General features: G+C 31.7%; 2 protein-coding genes and 1 long non-coding RNA gene across 5 annotated transcripts; 2 read left to right on the top strand and 1 right to left on the bottom strand.

The window, feature by feature from the left end:
• Positions 1-868: 868 nt before the first annotated feature.
• On the top strand, positions 869-4,156 carry LOC113702913 (uncharacterized). Of its 3 annotated transcripts, XR_011820144.1 has the most exons (10): positions 869-1,029; positions 1,136-1,282; positions 1,406-1,503; positions 2,215-2,287; positions 2,362-2,422; positions 2,514-2,599; positions 2,688-2,777; positions 3,332-3,372; positions 3,530-3,614; positions 3,905-4,156. XR_011820144.1 is itself a non-coding variant. In XM_072062098.1 (9 exons), the coding sequence occupies exons 1-8, from the start codon at positions 907-909 to the stop codon at positions 3,368-3,370; spliced, it is 717 nt and encodes a 238-aa protein (XP_071918199.1). In that variant the 5' UTR covers positions 869-906; the 3' UTR covers positions 3,371-3,372; positions 3,530-3,859. The 3 variants fall into 3 exon arrangements, 2 of the variants coding, with proteins under 2 accessions (XP_071918199.1, XP_027079894.2); XM_072062098.1 differs by lacking the exon at positions 3,905-4,156 and having other exon boundaries at positions 3,530-3,859; XM_027224093.2 differs by lacking the exon at positions 3,332-3,372 and having other exon boundaries at positions 870-1,029.
• A 2,301-nt stretch (positions 4,157-6,457) lies between these two features.
• Positions 6,458-7,473, top strand: LOC113703314 (pectinesterase inhibitor 9). Its single transcript, XM_027224640.2, has one exon. The coding sequence runs from the start codon at positions 6,694-6,696 to the stop codon at positions 7,309-7,311; it is 618 nt and encodes a 205-aa protein (XP_027080441.1). The 5' UTR covers positions 6,458-6,693; the 3' UTR covers positions 7,312-7,473.
• A 3,962-nt stretch (positions 7,474-11,435) lies between these two features.
• On the bottom strand, positions 11,436-13,520 carry LOC140013012 (uncharacterized). The gene is made up of 3 exons (XR_011820079.1): positions 13,056-13,520; positions 12,833-12,946; positions 11,436-11,742 (listed from the first exon to the last, which is right to left on the bottom strand). It is a non-coding gene; the product is annotated as an uncharacterized lncRNA (long non-coding RNA).
• Between the last annotated feature and the right edge of the window lie 2,775 nt (positions 13,521-16,295).

The raw sequence follows: 16,295 nt of genomic DNA, 5'->3' as shown, positions 1-16,295 counted from the left end.
ACCGTAAGTTACAGTAAAGTTTTAGACAAACACCTAAAAAACTCACTTGCCAAACGGGCCTATTTTCGGGAATGGAGCAGGTACGGCTAGGCTTAGGTTCAGTTTGTATGATTGTTGTACTTTTTCATGATATAGTGTACATTGGCACAACTTTGTTATATTTCATGATTTGTTACACTTATATAACTTTTGTTGTATGTCAAGAAATACAATAAAGTTATGTAAATTTACATCAAATCATGAAAAAAATATAATAATTATACGAATCGCACTTAAACTTAAACGTACCTGCCCCAAACCCACTATTTTCTTGTAAAATCCTAAAAATTTGTAGGACAAAAAATGCATAAAAAAACTTTATTATTTTCTTGCAAATTAAACGCACGAAAATAAAATTGTAACTAATTATATTGCAACCAAACTCTATGTTCCAATTATTACGAGTTCAACTTGTAGTAGTTGTTGCATAAACCAAATGGATTAATAGAAAGGCCAAGTATTACTTGCGAACTAAAAACTAAAGAAATAGTCAAGAAACACTTGCTCTAATTGTTAAGGTTATTCCAAGAATCGGAGGTTTTGGATTCAATTTTCTCTTAATTTTTTTTGCTCCTTAAATCCCATTCATCTTCTTATAAAAAAAAATAAAGACTAGAGGAATAAATATAGGTAAGTTTTTTTTTTTTAATTTTAATACAGGTAAGATTAACTAAAAACTAAAGAAATAAATATAGGTTAGATGTGAAAAAACAGCAGTATTTGGGCGTTTGGTTACAGAGTCCGGTAACAGTCATTCAGTTGGAAGATTAACGGTTTAGAGTCTGTTAATTTTGGTGCGCATTTCAAATGGATAAGAAGACAGTAAATATGGCTCCCCATCAACAACTGCCATAACCACTCATAACTATGGCTCCCTCTCTCCTTCTCCGCCTTCCCTCCTCCGCCCCGGCCACCTCCATAGCTCACTTCCAACAGACAAATATGGCGAAACCCAGAAAATTTTCAACCCAAATTCGCTGCATAGGATGGGTATCTCCCTCTATCTCTAATTACAGATACTTGTATATATCGACCAAGAACTATGTCTGATTCATGTTAATTTCGTGTTTTTTCTTGATGGAAACTGTAAAGAAAGGACCCAGAAGGCGTGTTAGGACCAGCGCAAGGAGGCCACATCGCAAGACTGGAGTTCAAGAGGCGCCTGGAAAAAGATGCCGATGCTCGAGATGATTTTGAACGCCAGGTTCGCCAAGAAAAAGAGCGTCGCCGCACTGTTCGCGAGGTAAGTTAGTACTTTGAATTCTTATACTAGTAGTTGACTGCATTGAATATAGATGATCAATTGGATTTTATAGTGTTTAAATGGCTTCATCTTTCTTTCTTTCTTTTTCTTTTTTTTTTTCAGGCTCGTGCTGTACCAGATACTGTTGCAGAACTCGTCGAGTATTTTCTTGATACCGAAGCTCGAGAGCTGGAATTTGAGATTGCTAGGTTGAGACCTCGGTGAGTTCTTTGCTTTCGTGATTTTAAAGGAAAATGCACAGGGAATATGAGTACCTAACATTTTGATCTCCCATTTCCGATTATATGAACAGATTTGTCGATACTTACACATAAGCTTGTTAGCTTGATCAGGATGTATGTAGCAATTGGTGACTTTCCTAGTCTCCTAGATGCCAAACAGCGTAAAATGCAAAATATGGGAAGCATAGAATAGAATTTTCCTCTAAAAGGACCTAATCGTAATTTACTTGGAAATCTTTCTACTTTCTGGTCTCATGACTACTTAGAATATGCATGCATCTTGTTTAAGTAATATTAATTGGCATTTCTTTACATCCCTTTATAGCTTCATTATGATGCTACTCTATGCAAGTTGGTTCAATCAGTAAATTGGTTTGTGAGTTCCTTATTTCTGTGAACCAACTAGTCTTAGAGTGGCTGGCCACCAAGAGAGTTTTAAGGCTCTACTTGGGTGTCAATCCCTTGACCTGCATTTTAAAATCCAAGGCTTCTTGGAATGTTTCACCAACAGGTGCGTAGACACCCATCTGGACCAGTGGTGGTTCAGTCCTCCCGAATCCCCCCCTCTCCCTTGATCCTGTTGGGTCAGCTTCCTCCCCATAGTATAGAGTAGGAATAGATCTATCGTGTCCAGAAAAAAAAAAAAAAAAAGAGTTCCTTATTTATGTGACATGCTGAACTATTTTGTAGATTGAATGAGGAGTTCTTTTCACACATTCAGCTGGAATTGGGAAAGTTGAGATTTGCTGTATCAAAAACTCAGGTTTGTCAAAAATCAATACATCAGCACATTGATGAGTCTGTTTCATGGTATAATTTGATGATTGTTCTTTCTAGGATATGGAGGATAGACAAATTGAGTTAGAAGCTCTGCTAAAAGCCCTTCAGGAAGGAACAGGTTACAAATCCACTAAACTCACTATGATTAAATTGTTACAGCTTTTCCTCTCTAGAAAGCCACAAGAATTCTGATCCTTGTCATTTTACAGAAGCCTATGATAAATTGCAAGCAGACCTTGTAACAGCAAAGAACAGCTTGGCCAAGATTTTGACATCAAAGGATGTAAAGACAACTGTATGTTCTCTTTCTTTCACCAGAAACTCTTCATAGAACAATTTATATTTTAACTGTGTACTACCTAGTTACAACCTTCAACTTGCAGCTATTGGAGTTGGTTGAGAAGAATGAGTTAAATAGATCCCTACTGACACTTCTCGATGAGAATATTGCAAATGCATTCAGGGCTAACCAGGTATGAAACATCAGAAAAATGATTTGTCAGCTAACAACTATTGCAATTTGTTTTGTTCTGTCCTATTGGCAACTTTAATTTTTTGAAAATCTTAATGAGAATCCTTTTATGTGGTATCCAGGATCGAAGCTGATACGTATTAGTAGTTCTTTCCTTATTCATATGTTTGAAGTATTGTCTAGAAGGAGTTCATCATGTTAGCTATACTTGCCGGTTGATTTAGTTGAATAATGTAGAGAAACCATTCATGGTTTATTGGCTTGGCCCGGCTCAACCAAGAAACATTTGTCTCTTAATGATTCAATATTTCAATACGCACCATATTACCATATGAATCCCTCTAGGATTGATTTGTGAAAATGAAGAAGAAGAATATTATAACAAGAGTAATCCCCATCATCATCTTGAAGGCATTCAAGTACTTAATTGAAGGGCCAACCATTCCTTTGACACTATTAAGATAACCTATTTCTCAGAGAAGACACTTTGCTCTTTCTTATTACTTCAATCATTTAGGTAATGTCAGTTTCATTTCATATGGCTCTGTACCTCAGGTGGCTGCCCGTCTAAATAGGATTGAATTGTTCAAGTGAAGGTCCCTAAACTTACAAGCATTTCCTACTTGTACTCTATGAGAAATTAGACAAACTCTTTGATGCTATGGAAGAAATTTTGGGTTTCAGTACATCAGTGGAACCTTGAGCAATTCACGGTGATTATTGACCTGATGGAAATTTTCCCTTGACATGCAGAAGGAAGCAGCAGAATATATGTCAAAGCTTCGGGGTGCTGTGCTGAAGTATATAACTGTTTAGCATCGGATTGGACAAACATCAAGTACTCTTCCTATCATTTTGGTCAAATGCTCACAATCATATCTGATATTTACCAGGCTTCTAAAACGCACACTCCAATGGTTAATTGTACCCAGTTAACCGAATAATATGCTGAAGAAGCTAAGATCACTGTTGAAGTTTAGATATGAAACATAATAGATAGGATTACCACTTGGATTGCATCTGGTACATTCAAGTTCTACTATTTGTGGGTTTAATCGTGAAGCAATTGCTTTTATTTCGAAACTTTATTGGCTGATGTTAGATTTTTTTTTCTTTTAACCAAATCAGATAGGAACACCGCAGTACTAGTTTGGATTCGAAGTTTCCTACCACAGCCCTGAGGTTTGTGGAGCAGTGCTATTATGGCTATGGAGCTGCCATTCAGGAATTCTTACTTACTTTATATTTTTATCCTACTTTTAGCTGTTATATGGATGAAAAATATACTGTTTTTGCATCATTGGCTACAAACAGTTCTGGGATTCTAACATTAACTTCGATTTGTCACTAAAATACTGGAATAATATTTTGTTTGGAAAATCCTTTTTCTTTCTGTGCATGCTAAAAACATTGTTGGCAAAATATCAGGATTCAATGGACGATGAAGTGGCATGACATGATTACATGAATAAAACTTAAGGTGCTATGCTACCTGGACATTGAGGCGGCATGCACCCCAAGCAACCAAGAACTTTTTTATTTCTTTCTTTTTTTTTTTTTTTACCTTGATCAAGATTACTAATAGACACCTTCAAAATCATTTGGCATAGGGGACGGGCTAAATCTTGTGAAAGGAGACAAAGAAGCATTACAATTATCTTCATTGCGTAGTGTTTTGATCAATTCAAGAGCAATCCAGAACCAGCAACCAATCGGCAGAGAGAGAGAGAGAGAGAGTAGAGTTCTTATCAGAATTTTAGTCCCTCAACTCTGTTGGAAGTCATCAACTCATATCAGAATTTTTTACAAGGAACATTTATGCAAGCATGACACCCTAATGATTCCCAATGAATTTATCATTTGGAAATTAATATGACATTATATGCTCAAAGCCCATGCAAAACACCAATTTTAACAAAGCAGTAGTCCACAATATAATCAGGAAGCTATGCGCACAATAATGGATTAAGATATGCGTTAATATATCATATTTATATAATTATTAGTGTCTCTATCTTCTTTTTCTTACCATTCTGTGCAAAAAATGAAAAAGATAAAATCACTACACTTCAATACCAAATTATAGACAACAAAAAATATCGTAAAGTTCTAATTCAAAGTTCATAAGTGGAATAGCCAATTAGTTACAAACGTCCATTGTATATGTTTATAAAAAGATGTCTTTAGCGACAATATACAAAATCTTAAGAACATAATATGTACTTAATATTAAAGCATTTAGTGAGGAGTTGCATTTTTTAGATTAACTAATTTAATAGCCGTCCAAAAATATTTGAAGAAGTTAATATTTTCCTTAAAACAAAAGTTAGGTGGATGAAACAATTTAATTTTTCTAAAACTCTAAGGGCAAAAGGTTGCTCTAAATGAAAATTCTCAAAATTCCTTTGAGATTAAAAGGGTTTTTGCCAAAACTTGGAGCCACTTACCTGCTGAACAACCGTCGCTATCCTTTTAGTTTTTTTTTTTTGGGTTGAATTTAAGTTTGTGCAGTTAGGCCATCATAATATATAGTAAAAAAATATTTGCACCGTAGTATGCAAAGAGGGTTCTTTCTTCAACATCTTGACATCATATTCAATTCTAACCCTCTTCATTCCATTTCTTGTTCTTGATTGTTTTCCATACCCAAAGACAACAGTTCGAGAAATCAGAGGAGTAATATTGTTTATCATTCCCTCATGAGCATCCTCGCACGCACGACACCAATTGACTAATTCCCAAGAACCTATTATTTGGTAACAAACTAAGATAATACCAAAAAAAAGAGAGAAAAAAACTAAGATAATACTTTTGCTCACCAATTAATTATGGTTGACCTATTTGAAGTGATCGACTCGTATAGAATTTTTTTGCACGCCACCAAGTTCATCCACGAAGAACTTGTCCATTTTTTCGTTTTTAGTCATACGACGGTATCTATACCTTGCTCTATCTTATTTTAAGAATTTATCATTTGGTAATTAACATAATACTAATGATCATGGAAAACATGAAACTTGGGTTGATCTACATCCCGTTTTCACTTTTTCACTCTATTTTAATTTTGTGAAATTAATCCTTCAAATAAAAATTAAAATAATGTTGCACTCCAGTATGTAGCTGTAATCATTGTTCTCCATCTTGAAATTCAACTCTTCTTTCCATTTGCCATCGCTGATTACTTTGCCCTTCAGAAAACTAAAAAGTTTGACAAATTGAAGATGAAAAAATCATGAGTGAACTCAAATTGAATTATGAAACATGCTTTTGAACTCAAACTGAATGATGAGTGATGACTGTTAACAAGCTGCCTGAACATTTGTCTAAAGGAACCTTTACATAAAAGCAAATCTTCCTTTTTAGTGCTTTTGGTACCAAATCTCAATCACTTCCTCGTCATAAATCATACTACTATATTATTGCCAAGTTGACATGTAAGAAGAAAAGCTCTGGCATCAATAAACTAGTAAAAAAAAAAAACATAAATCTAATCAGTGTACCTCCATTTTCTTTATTTTATTTTATTTTTGGTCGCTGAGTACATCTCTATCCTTTCTTTTTTTTTTTTTTTTAAAAAAAAGAGTACATCTTTACCTAACTACCTGTGAGATTCACCCGAACCAGTGAGATTATAGACTAGTTAAATGCCTTGCAAGTTAGTATCATAGATAAGCATTTAAAATAATGAAGAAGAAAAAAAAAAAGGCAAGGAAAGAGAAGACAAGGTAAAGACGGCATTGGCATGTGACAACCCTTAACCTCATTGAAATGTTTTCTGCTTTTCCAGCCTTCTTTTTCAGTTCTTCAAGAGATCTATATACGTGCTTCCTTAGCTGTACTTGTTGCTTCACCTAGCTCAGAAAAAGATAGGCCCAACTCCAATCAATAAACCAAAACTTCCAAGAAGAAAAATTAGCATGGCCAACTGTGGCTTTTACTTGCTACTGTTTTTGTCTTTCCACTACTTCACTCCAGCCACTTCAGATCCTACTGTTTCTGCATCAGATTTCATCAAAGCAGCCTGCAAAACCACCAGATTTTATGCGTTGTGCGTTACATCGCTTGCACCCTATTCCAATACCATCCAACAAAGTGAAAGACAGTTAGTTCGAGCTGCCTTAACAGTCGCCTTAAGCAAAGCTCAATCCACAAAACTGTTTGTTGCCAAGTTCTCCAATTCCACAGGATTGAAGCCCAGAGAATTTCAGGCTCTTAAAGACTGCAAAGACAACATGGTTGATAGTTTTGATCAGCTCAGCCAATCTATCCAAGAACTCGCCCGGTTGAATAATCAGGTAACCAGTCGGGATTTCAGGTGGCACATGAGTAATGTGCAGACTTGGGTTAGTGCAGCTTTAACTGATGACAGTACTTGTCTTGATGGGTTTTCTGGGTCTTACACGAGTGGAAAAGTGAAGGTTCCTATTACAAGAAGAGTTGTTTATGTTGCTCAAGTTACTAGTAATGCTCTTGCCTTGATTAATCGCTTTGCAGCAGCAGGACATCGGTCCGGTCCCACCTCGAATGCACCTTGAATGTTGTAATATACTACTGTACGTGTGCTATCCTTAATGTTTTGTGAGTTTTGTGTCTGTAAATGTTACTCCAGTTTGCTTGAAATTGTACTATGTTGTTGTAAGAGCTTTTGACTCGACAAAAGCAGTCGTAATCAGTTCATTTTCAGCTAAGAACAATAAGCCGGTGACATGCAATTTTTGCTCCTTGTAATGATTTTGGCAAGGGTAAATTCTGTAGTGTGTTCACCTAATCGAATATAGGTGTGGAAAGTAAAGAATATGGCACGGAGGCCACCACGTTGCAACCTGACAAGTAGGGATCATGAAGGGAATGTTTGTAAAAAAGGAAGTGGTGACTTATAACCGCGGTTTGGAAATGTAGGGTACTGTAGAAGTTGGAAATGTATTGGAGTGTCACGGAATTAACATAAATATAATGGGCCTAGAAATAAAACACTGAAAATGAAGCGTAAGCAGTACTAAACACAGTCATGCTTGGCTTTGAAGCAACATATGATCATTATTGAATAACGAGCTGAGAGCCTTTAAGAAATGAAACTTAAGAAAATAAATATTTAAAATATTAAGTTTTTTAATTATCTAATCTATTTTGATTATAGACGTTCTAATATATAGTCATTTGGAGAACTTCTAAAGCTGAAGTACTGAATCCTTTTTGGACTTTTAATAAATTTGAGTTATTTTTCTTTTGGTTTCTCACTTTTCTAACAACTTTTATCTAACCTACTAAATTTAAATTATTAAAATTGATTTTAATTATTATATTAGTAAAATATTAACATTTGTGAAAATTGGATTCGTGGGAAGACAGATTGTTGTCTGTTTCACATTTAATTGAATACAAATATCTCTACTTTACATAAAGCGTACAAGGCTGAGAAACAATGAATTCCAATTGATTCTCTCGATTATGGGTATTACATCAACAAAATACTATCTATTTATGGACATTTTATTCTGAATCATTACATTTATGTAAAATACATAAATATTTGTAACTAAAATTGAAAAACTGTCACACTAATGTTTTTACGAAAGGAAAATTAGTTGTCTTGTATTTAACATAAACTGATTTTTGTGAAAGTAAAAAGCATATTGCCCATAACATACCAGCTCTTTATGAGTTTTTTGCATTACATCAACCAAATACTAACTATTTATGGGTATTTTGCTCTGAATCATTAGATTTATGTAAAATACATAAATGTTTGTAACTAAAATTAAAAAATTTTTACACTAATATTTTTACGAAAGGGAAACTAGTAAATTTGTATTTAACAAATTTTAAATATGTGAAAGTAAAAAAGTTTTTACCCATAACATACCAGCTCTTTATGAGTTTTTTGCATTACGTCAACAAAATACTAACTATTTATGGGTATTTTACTCTAAATCATTATATTTATGTAAAATACATAAATGTTTGTAACTAAAATTGAAAAAGTATTATACTTATATTTTTACGAAAAGGAAACTGGTAGATTTTGCATTTAACAAATTTTAAATATGTGAAAGTAAAAAATTTTTTACCCATAACATACCAGTTCTTTATGAGTTTTTTGCATTACATCAACAAAATACTAACTATTTATAGGTATTTTACTCTGAATCATTATATTTATGTAAAATACATAAATGTTTGTAACTAAAATTGAAAAAATATTATACTTATATTTTTACGAAAGGGAAACTGATAGATTTTGCATTTAACAAATTTTAAATATGTGAAAGCAAAAAAGATTGCGCCCATAACATACCAGCTCTTTATGAATTTTTTGCATTACATCAACAAAATACTAGCTATTTATGGGCATTTTATTCTGAATCACTACATTTATGTAAAATACATAAATGTTTGTAACTAAAATTGAAAAAGTGTTACACTTATATTTTTACGAAAGAGAAACTGGTAAAATTTGTATTTAACATAAATTAAATATGTTAAAGCAACATTACAGGTGATTTTATTAGTTACTTAATTTGTTGGTAAGAAACAATATTTTTTTGGCAAAATTTGTTCATTAGATTTTTTTAAATAATTAGGATATAAAGGTAAATTTTCACAATTTTTTATTAGCAATAGACCCCAATTTCCTCCTAAGCAGTGACGAAGCCAAGATTTTTTCCTTGGAGGAGGGGCCAAAATGATTGACAAATAAAATTATTTTAATATGTTATATTCAAAATAATTTTCATCTATTTAAATATATGGCATTCTAAAATATCAAATATTAACTTTAATTATAAAGGTATGTCTATTTAATAAATATGTAGTACAGTCATAACTAAAATTAAGACAAGAAATAATATTTGATTAAATATCTTATAGGAAAAAATGCACTTTTCATCCTCAAAATTTGGGTAGTTGGCCAATTTCATCCTCAAAATTTCACCCCAAACATATTGCATCCTCAAGGTTTCGTAATTTTAGCCAATTAAGGACAATTGCCGAGAAATGAAAAATTAATCATTAGAACCAATAATTTTACCTATAAATGGTACTTTGTTCTTATAATGGAGGAAAGTCATAAAGAACTGGTATTTTATTGGAGAACAGGTTTATTTTTATTTTATTCGATAAATAAATTTATTTATAGAAAAATGGGTATTATGTTCTTTTGATGAAGGAAATTCATAAAGAGTTGGTGTTTTATTGAAAAACGATTTTATTTTTATTTTATCCGAAAAATAAATTTGTTTATGGGAAAATGGGTACTCTGTTCTTAAAATGGAGGAAAGTCATAAAGAGTTGGTGTTTTATTGAAAAACGGATTTATTTTTATTTTATCTAATAAATAAATTTATTTATGGAAAAATGGATACTCTGTTCTTATAATGGAGCAAAGCCATAAAGAGCTGATCTTTTATTAGAAAATGAATTTATTTTAATTTTATCCGATAAATAAATTTATTTATGAAAAATGGGTACTCTGTTCTTATAATGGAGGAAAACCATAAAGAGCTGATTTTTTATGGAAAAGTGATACTTTATAGAAATTGACCGCGATTTGGTTTATGAAATAATCTCAAATAAAAATTTAGAATGAATTTATTTGTTTTGAAAGTTGTATAACGGTCGTTAAAACTCCAGAAATTGGCAAAAAAATTTTGGGTTGGAGAAATGCAAAGAGAAGAAGGAGAAGAATTCAACTTTTTGTCCGTTGTAATTGTTTCGTTAAAAATGGCTCCATTCGATTTTATCCATTTTTGTTAGGTAAAACCATTGGTTCTAACGATCAATTCTTCATTTCCCGTCAATTGTCCCTAATTGGCAAAAATTACGAAACCTTGAGGATGCAATAAATCTAATTGACAGGAAATGAAGAATTGATCGTTAGACCCAATGATTTTACCCAACAAAAAATGGGTAAAACCGAATAGAGCCATTTTTAATGGAACAATTGCAACGGACAAAAAACTCAATTCTTCTTCTTCTTCGCTCTACCTTTCTACAACCCCAAAATTTTTTTGCCAATCTCTGGAGTTTTAACGACCGTTATATAACTTTCAAAACAAATAAATTCATTCTAAATTTTTATTTGGGATTATTTCATAAACCAAATCCCGGTCACTTTGTATAAAGCATCACTTTCTCATAAAAGACCAGTTCTTTATGGTTTTTCTCCATTATAAGAATAGAGTATTCATTTTCCCACAAATAAATTTATTTATTAGATAAAAAAATAAACCCGTTTTTTTAATAAAACACCAACTCTTTATGACTTTCCTCCATTTTAAGAACAGAGTATCCATTTTTTCATAAACATATTTATTTAAAAAAAATCCATTTTTTTAATAAAACACCAGTTCTTTATGACTTTCCTCTATTATAAGAACATAGTACCCATTGTGAAAGCAAAAAGGAATTTATTTATTGGATAAAATAAAAATAAACTCAATTTTCAATAAAACACCAACTCTTTATGACTTTTCTCCATTATAAGAAAAGAGTGCCCATTTTATCATAAACAAGTAACTTCTTTAATTAGAAACCATCGACCCCTTACCAAAGACGATCAAATGCAACTAAATGATTTTCTTGCAAGAAAGTTGCCAAAAGCAGCTTTGTGACTGTAGTTGCTACTTTTCTTTTTCAATCATTTTTTTAGCAAGAGGCATCATTAATGTCAATATTGAGATATAGCAAAAATTTTATACGAAATAACAAACCAATTTGTCATTACAAATACAAAACGAGCAACAATATATTACAACCAATACTATCAACAGTACAAAGCACAAAGATACTCAAATCAAATCCTAATTAGGCTTTAATATGTACAATCAAAATTGTCAGGGATAACAAATGCTAAGATAGACCCTGTGCCGATATACAATGAGTATCATGTTTGCATTAATTGGTGAAGTTCATAATCGAAGTAGCTTGTAAGAGTTTCATAGCCAGGTTTACTACAATCCACCGTCAACCTACAGAGTCCAATGAAAAAAAAAATTATTAAACTGAAATTTACATTGGTAGTTAGATAAATTAAACCTGCATTAGCCTACATATATCAACTAAGACATTGATCCTCATATTGTTGCATGAAAAGAAATGAAAATGAGGGACTTTAAAAGAAATGCTAAGGATCACTTTTATTAACCACAAGTACAAAATGTGAACTGAATTTCAAACTACAAGTTGGTAGCATGTACTTAAGATGAAGAAATCATTTTGACCCCAATTGACATGAAACCAATTGTAAAGTAACGCCAAGGCTGTTTCCTTTAACACAAAAATAGTTAATGCATTCACCCATTGCAGCTCATTCAAAATTGAGAAGTAGCTAAGAAAGTGTAACATTCGGACTTGGAAAGCATGAAATGAACTTGAAAAAAGGAATTAGCTTTTACTGCCAACAAGGCTTCCAAGGTGCAAATAGCCAATGAGATTCTTTTTTTCTAATCCTTATTATTTTTGTCCAGTATGTTCACTTAAAAGAAAACTATATTCTATTTACTAGATCTTTAGTTAAGAAATAAACAACAAAATTAAATCATCAAAAAGGCAAAAGACCAAATGCATTAAAACTTGCACAAACATTCAGGAGGAGAAGAAGGTATCACCTAAGAGAATCACACGCAACGCAATGAAAGCATTAGAATTAGTCCAAAGGAAGGGAAAAAATATGCTTCACGAATGGTCCTACAACACCGAAACACAAAACAATAGATAATGATGAACCACCACAAACCAGTCCAAAGACAAGCAAAATCACCTACACCATCAATCCTAATCACCAACCGGAGTAGAAAATCATCCAAAATTTCAGTTAAGTCACCGAAAAAATAAGGCTTAAATCTTAGAACATGTCATAATCAGTGTTTAGCATTCAAAAATTGTGTAAGATATAGGGGGTTTGGGACAACAAAAGGGGACAATTAGGGCTGGGCAATGAGAGGTACGGGGGAATGGAAGTGAGAGTGGTAAAGAGAGGAGATTGAACAATACGACAAAGCAGGGGAAAATCAAATCGTGGAAGGAAGAATTCTAGGATGAAAATATGTTGGAGACTACCTGAAATCTCAGATCTGAAATTTTGACGGGCCATTTTCACTTTGCCTTCCAGTAAGACCCCTTTCTCTACTCCAACTGAGATGCCCATTCACTCTATTCCACTAAAGTAGAAGCCTACAATTTTAAAAAGTTTATCTTGCGATTGTTAAATTGACCAAAAATGCAAGAAAAAGGCAATTGACAAAACAGAGATGAAAATAACATATCTGCTTAAAAAACCTACACCATCTCTTTTTCTTGAAGTCTGCCATTGCATCGGAAGGGTCTTTAAAGTGTGTCCATGATTGTATAAATTCAGATCTGGATGCTAGAGAGGAAGAGGGGAACCATATGTCTACGGGAAACTGAAAATTGATAGAGAGGGAAAGAGAGATAGAAGAAGAAAGGTGCAGGGGAGGTTGCGATTGAACTTTCGAAGGCTCTGATTGAGAACAATATATTTGGGAAAGTAGCCTTGCAAGTATGGAAGGCTTGGAATTCATGTGGTGCTGCGCTTAACAAGTACTGTGCCTGGAATGGTTAAAAAATTTTCAATGCGCAGCTCTGGTAAAAATTGAAAGGGAGCAAAATTTTGAAATTTTCACAAAAGAGCACCCATAATTTCTCACCAATAACATAAACTTTGGCCCACTAGAATCAGTATTTGGAGGGAAACTTTCCCGCACTCATTTTGGTGAGAATTTTAAGCGAGAAAAGTCTTTGCTCTCGCAGAGTATGTGATGGCGCCAATTTTTGGTGAGGCATTGTCCTTTTCCTTGCTATAAGCCTCTTAATAGTGTCAAGTTTTCTACTTCTTGCTAAAGTTGTTGTCACTAATACCCTTTTTTGTTGTAGTAAATGGAGGAAAGCCATAAAAAATTGATGTTTTATTAAAAAATATTTTTTTTCATTCGATAAATAAATTTATTTATGAAAAAATGGGTACTCTGTTCTTATAATAGAGGAAAACTATAAAGAGTTGATATTTTATTGAAAAACGGGTTCATTTTTATTTTATTCGGTAAATAATATTTTTTTAAGAAAAATGGGTACTATATTCTTATAATGGAAGAATGTCATAAAGAACTGATTTTTTATTGAAAAAAGAGTTTATTTTTATTTTATCCGATAAATAAATTTATTTATGGCAAAATGGATATTCTTTTCTTATAAGGGAGTAAAGCCATAAAGAGCTGATATTTTATTGAGAAACGGGTTCATTTTTATATTTTTGATAAATAATTTTTTTATCCGATAAATAAATTTATTTATGACAAAATGGGTACACGGTTCTTATAATAGAGGAAAGGCATAAAGAGTTAGGATGTTATTGAAAAATGGGTTTATTTTTATTTTATCCGATAAATAATTTTTTTTAGGAAAATGGGTACTCTATTCTTATAATGAAGGAAAGTCATAAATAGTTCATTTTTTTTATTGAAAAACGGGTTTATTACAATTTTATTCCAGCCAACTGCGACCCATTTTCCCACTAACCTAAAGTAGACGGACTAAATCATTGAGTTTGTTAACCACAGTCAACATTAACACAGAAGTAGCTGACTCAAATCACTGAATCCTTTATGGCTTATACCAAATCAATACTAGGAAGCTTATTTGAAATAAGAATAAAATATTTTATAAATGATTAAAATTTAGTACATTAGTTAGTAAGTACTCGTAACATACTTGTATAATACATGATTATATGTATAATTTAATATTCTTTTGTACTTATATATTTTAAAATATTCTTTGAAAAATATATTGACCTTTCACATAACCTTAGAAAATAATAAAATTTTATCGTATTATAAAATAATAATTTTATCTTATTATATTCATAAGTGTTAAACTATAAAAATTGTGATATAGAAACAATTGATATTCTACATGTAACTAGAAAGATTTGTTGTTATTATTATCCAAACTTTCAAACTTTTCAAAAATTGAAAATGATTACGAACTTACTTTTCTACAATTAGTATAATTTGTTAGTTAGCCAAAATTCTAACAAAAGGCAAGCAAATGCAACTTGTAATCAATCCATTCTGATGCATGTAAAAATAAGGTAGCATTGTGCAAATAAATAAAAAAATTCACTTTATATAGTTCGTTGTAACAACCAGGCTTATTCCCACATTTGTTTGAATTTTGATTACAATGGATATAACCTATTCCCTCCAAACCCCAAATTTTGAATTATAACATTCAACCAAAACATGCTCAAACTCTCAGGCTTGGTCATACAAGGACAACTAGTGTGAATATTCATACTACGCACGGTGCTTACATTATTAAAATAAATTAAAAGATTATACCATTTTAATTTGAAAAAAGTTAAAAAAATTATACCAACATAATTAAAATTTAAGATTTGACTAACAATAGTTCAAAATATGACAAAAACTGTAAATCATTCAAGAATTGTGTTTTTGCGAAAGATGAATCCTAAAATGATAATAATAATTTATATTAGAAAATGAATGATATTTGGATAGAAATAAATGTAATTGCATGTTTTATTTGATTTTCAAATGAAATACTTACCAATATTATGCATTCGGTTTGATAATCTTGTACAAAGGCGCGAATATTTTTTACACCAATCAACTTTTAGTATGAAAATTAATATTGGTGGTTTAATTAATTCTATTGAATTTTGAAGAATTCGTACTACAAAAAAAGTTCAGCAAGACTTGTATTTTTTTGAAGTGAACTTGCTGAATCTTTTTAAAATATTTCATTGGGATCACTATGGTGTGGGATTCGCTTTGTGATTAGTTATTTTTTTTCTTTGTAATCTTACAGGTTTGAAATTAAGATGCTGTTGAAATCAATAATGGAACCAATGGGGGCTAATGGAGGTCATAGCCCTCCTCCCCAAGTTTTAAAAAATTTAAATTATATAAATATTTGTGTAAAATAAAACTGGTCCTCCAAATTTATTATAATTTTAGTTTATATTATGAGAATATATAAGTATATATATGTACGTGTATGCGTGAAATAACTACATTTGGGTGGGATCACCATAGTGTAAAATTCATTTTGTGATAAGTTATTTTCTCTTTTGTAATCTTGCAGGTTTGGAACTAAGACGCTATTGAAATTTGTTTGGATAGAGTGTTATTTAAAATATTATTTGAAATAATTATGATAGCAATTTTTGTGATATGATGTATGTGAGATAAAAAAATGGATTGAAAAATGTGTTTATAATATAAGCAAAATATTATTTGAAAAAATCTGCTATCCAAACACTCCCAAACTAATAGGGGCTAATCGGGGCCATAGGTCCCTTCTTTTCAAAGTTTTAAAAATTTTAATTCATATTGTGTAAATATTTGTGTAAAAAAAAATTAGCCCTTCTAATTTTTTATAATTTTAGTTTATATTATGAATATATATATATATGTATATATATGTATGCGTGTGTGTGTGTGTGTGAATTAACTACCTTTGAATTAATTTTTTATTAAAA

This window comes from Coffea arabica, chromosome 8e, assembly GCF_036785885.1.
Source record: "Coffea arabica cultivar ET-39 chromosome 8e, Coffea Arabica ET-39 HiFi, whole genome shotgun sequence".
NCBI lineage: Eukaryota > Viridiplantae > Streptophyta > Magnoliopsida > Gentianales > Rubiaceae > Coffea > Coffea arabica.
Note: the sequence above shows the minus strand (reverse complement) of the source record. Positions and strands in the feature narration are given on the sequence as shown.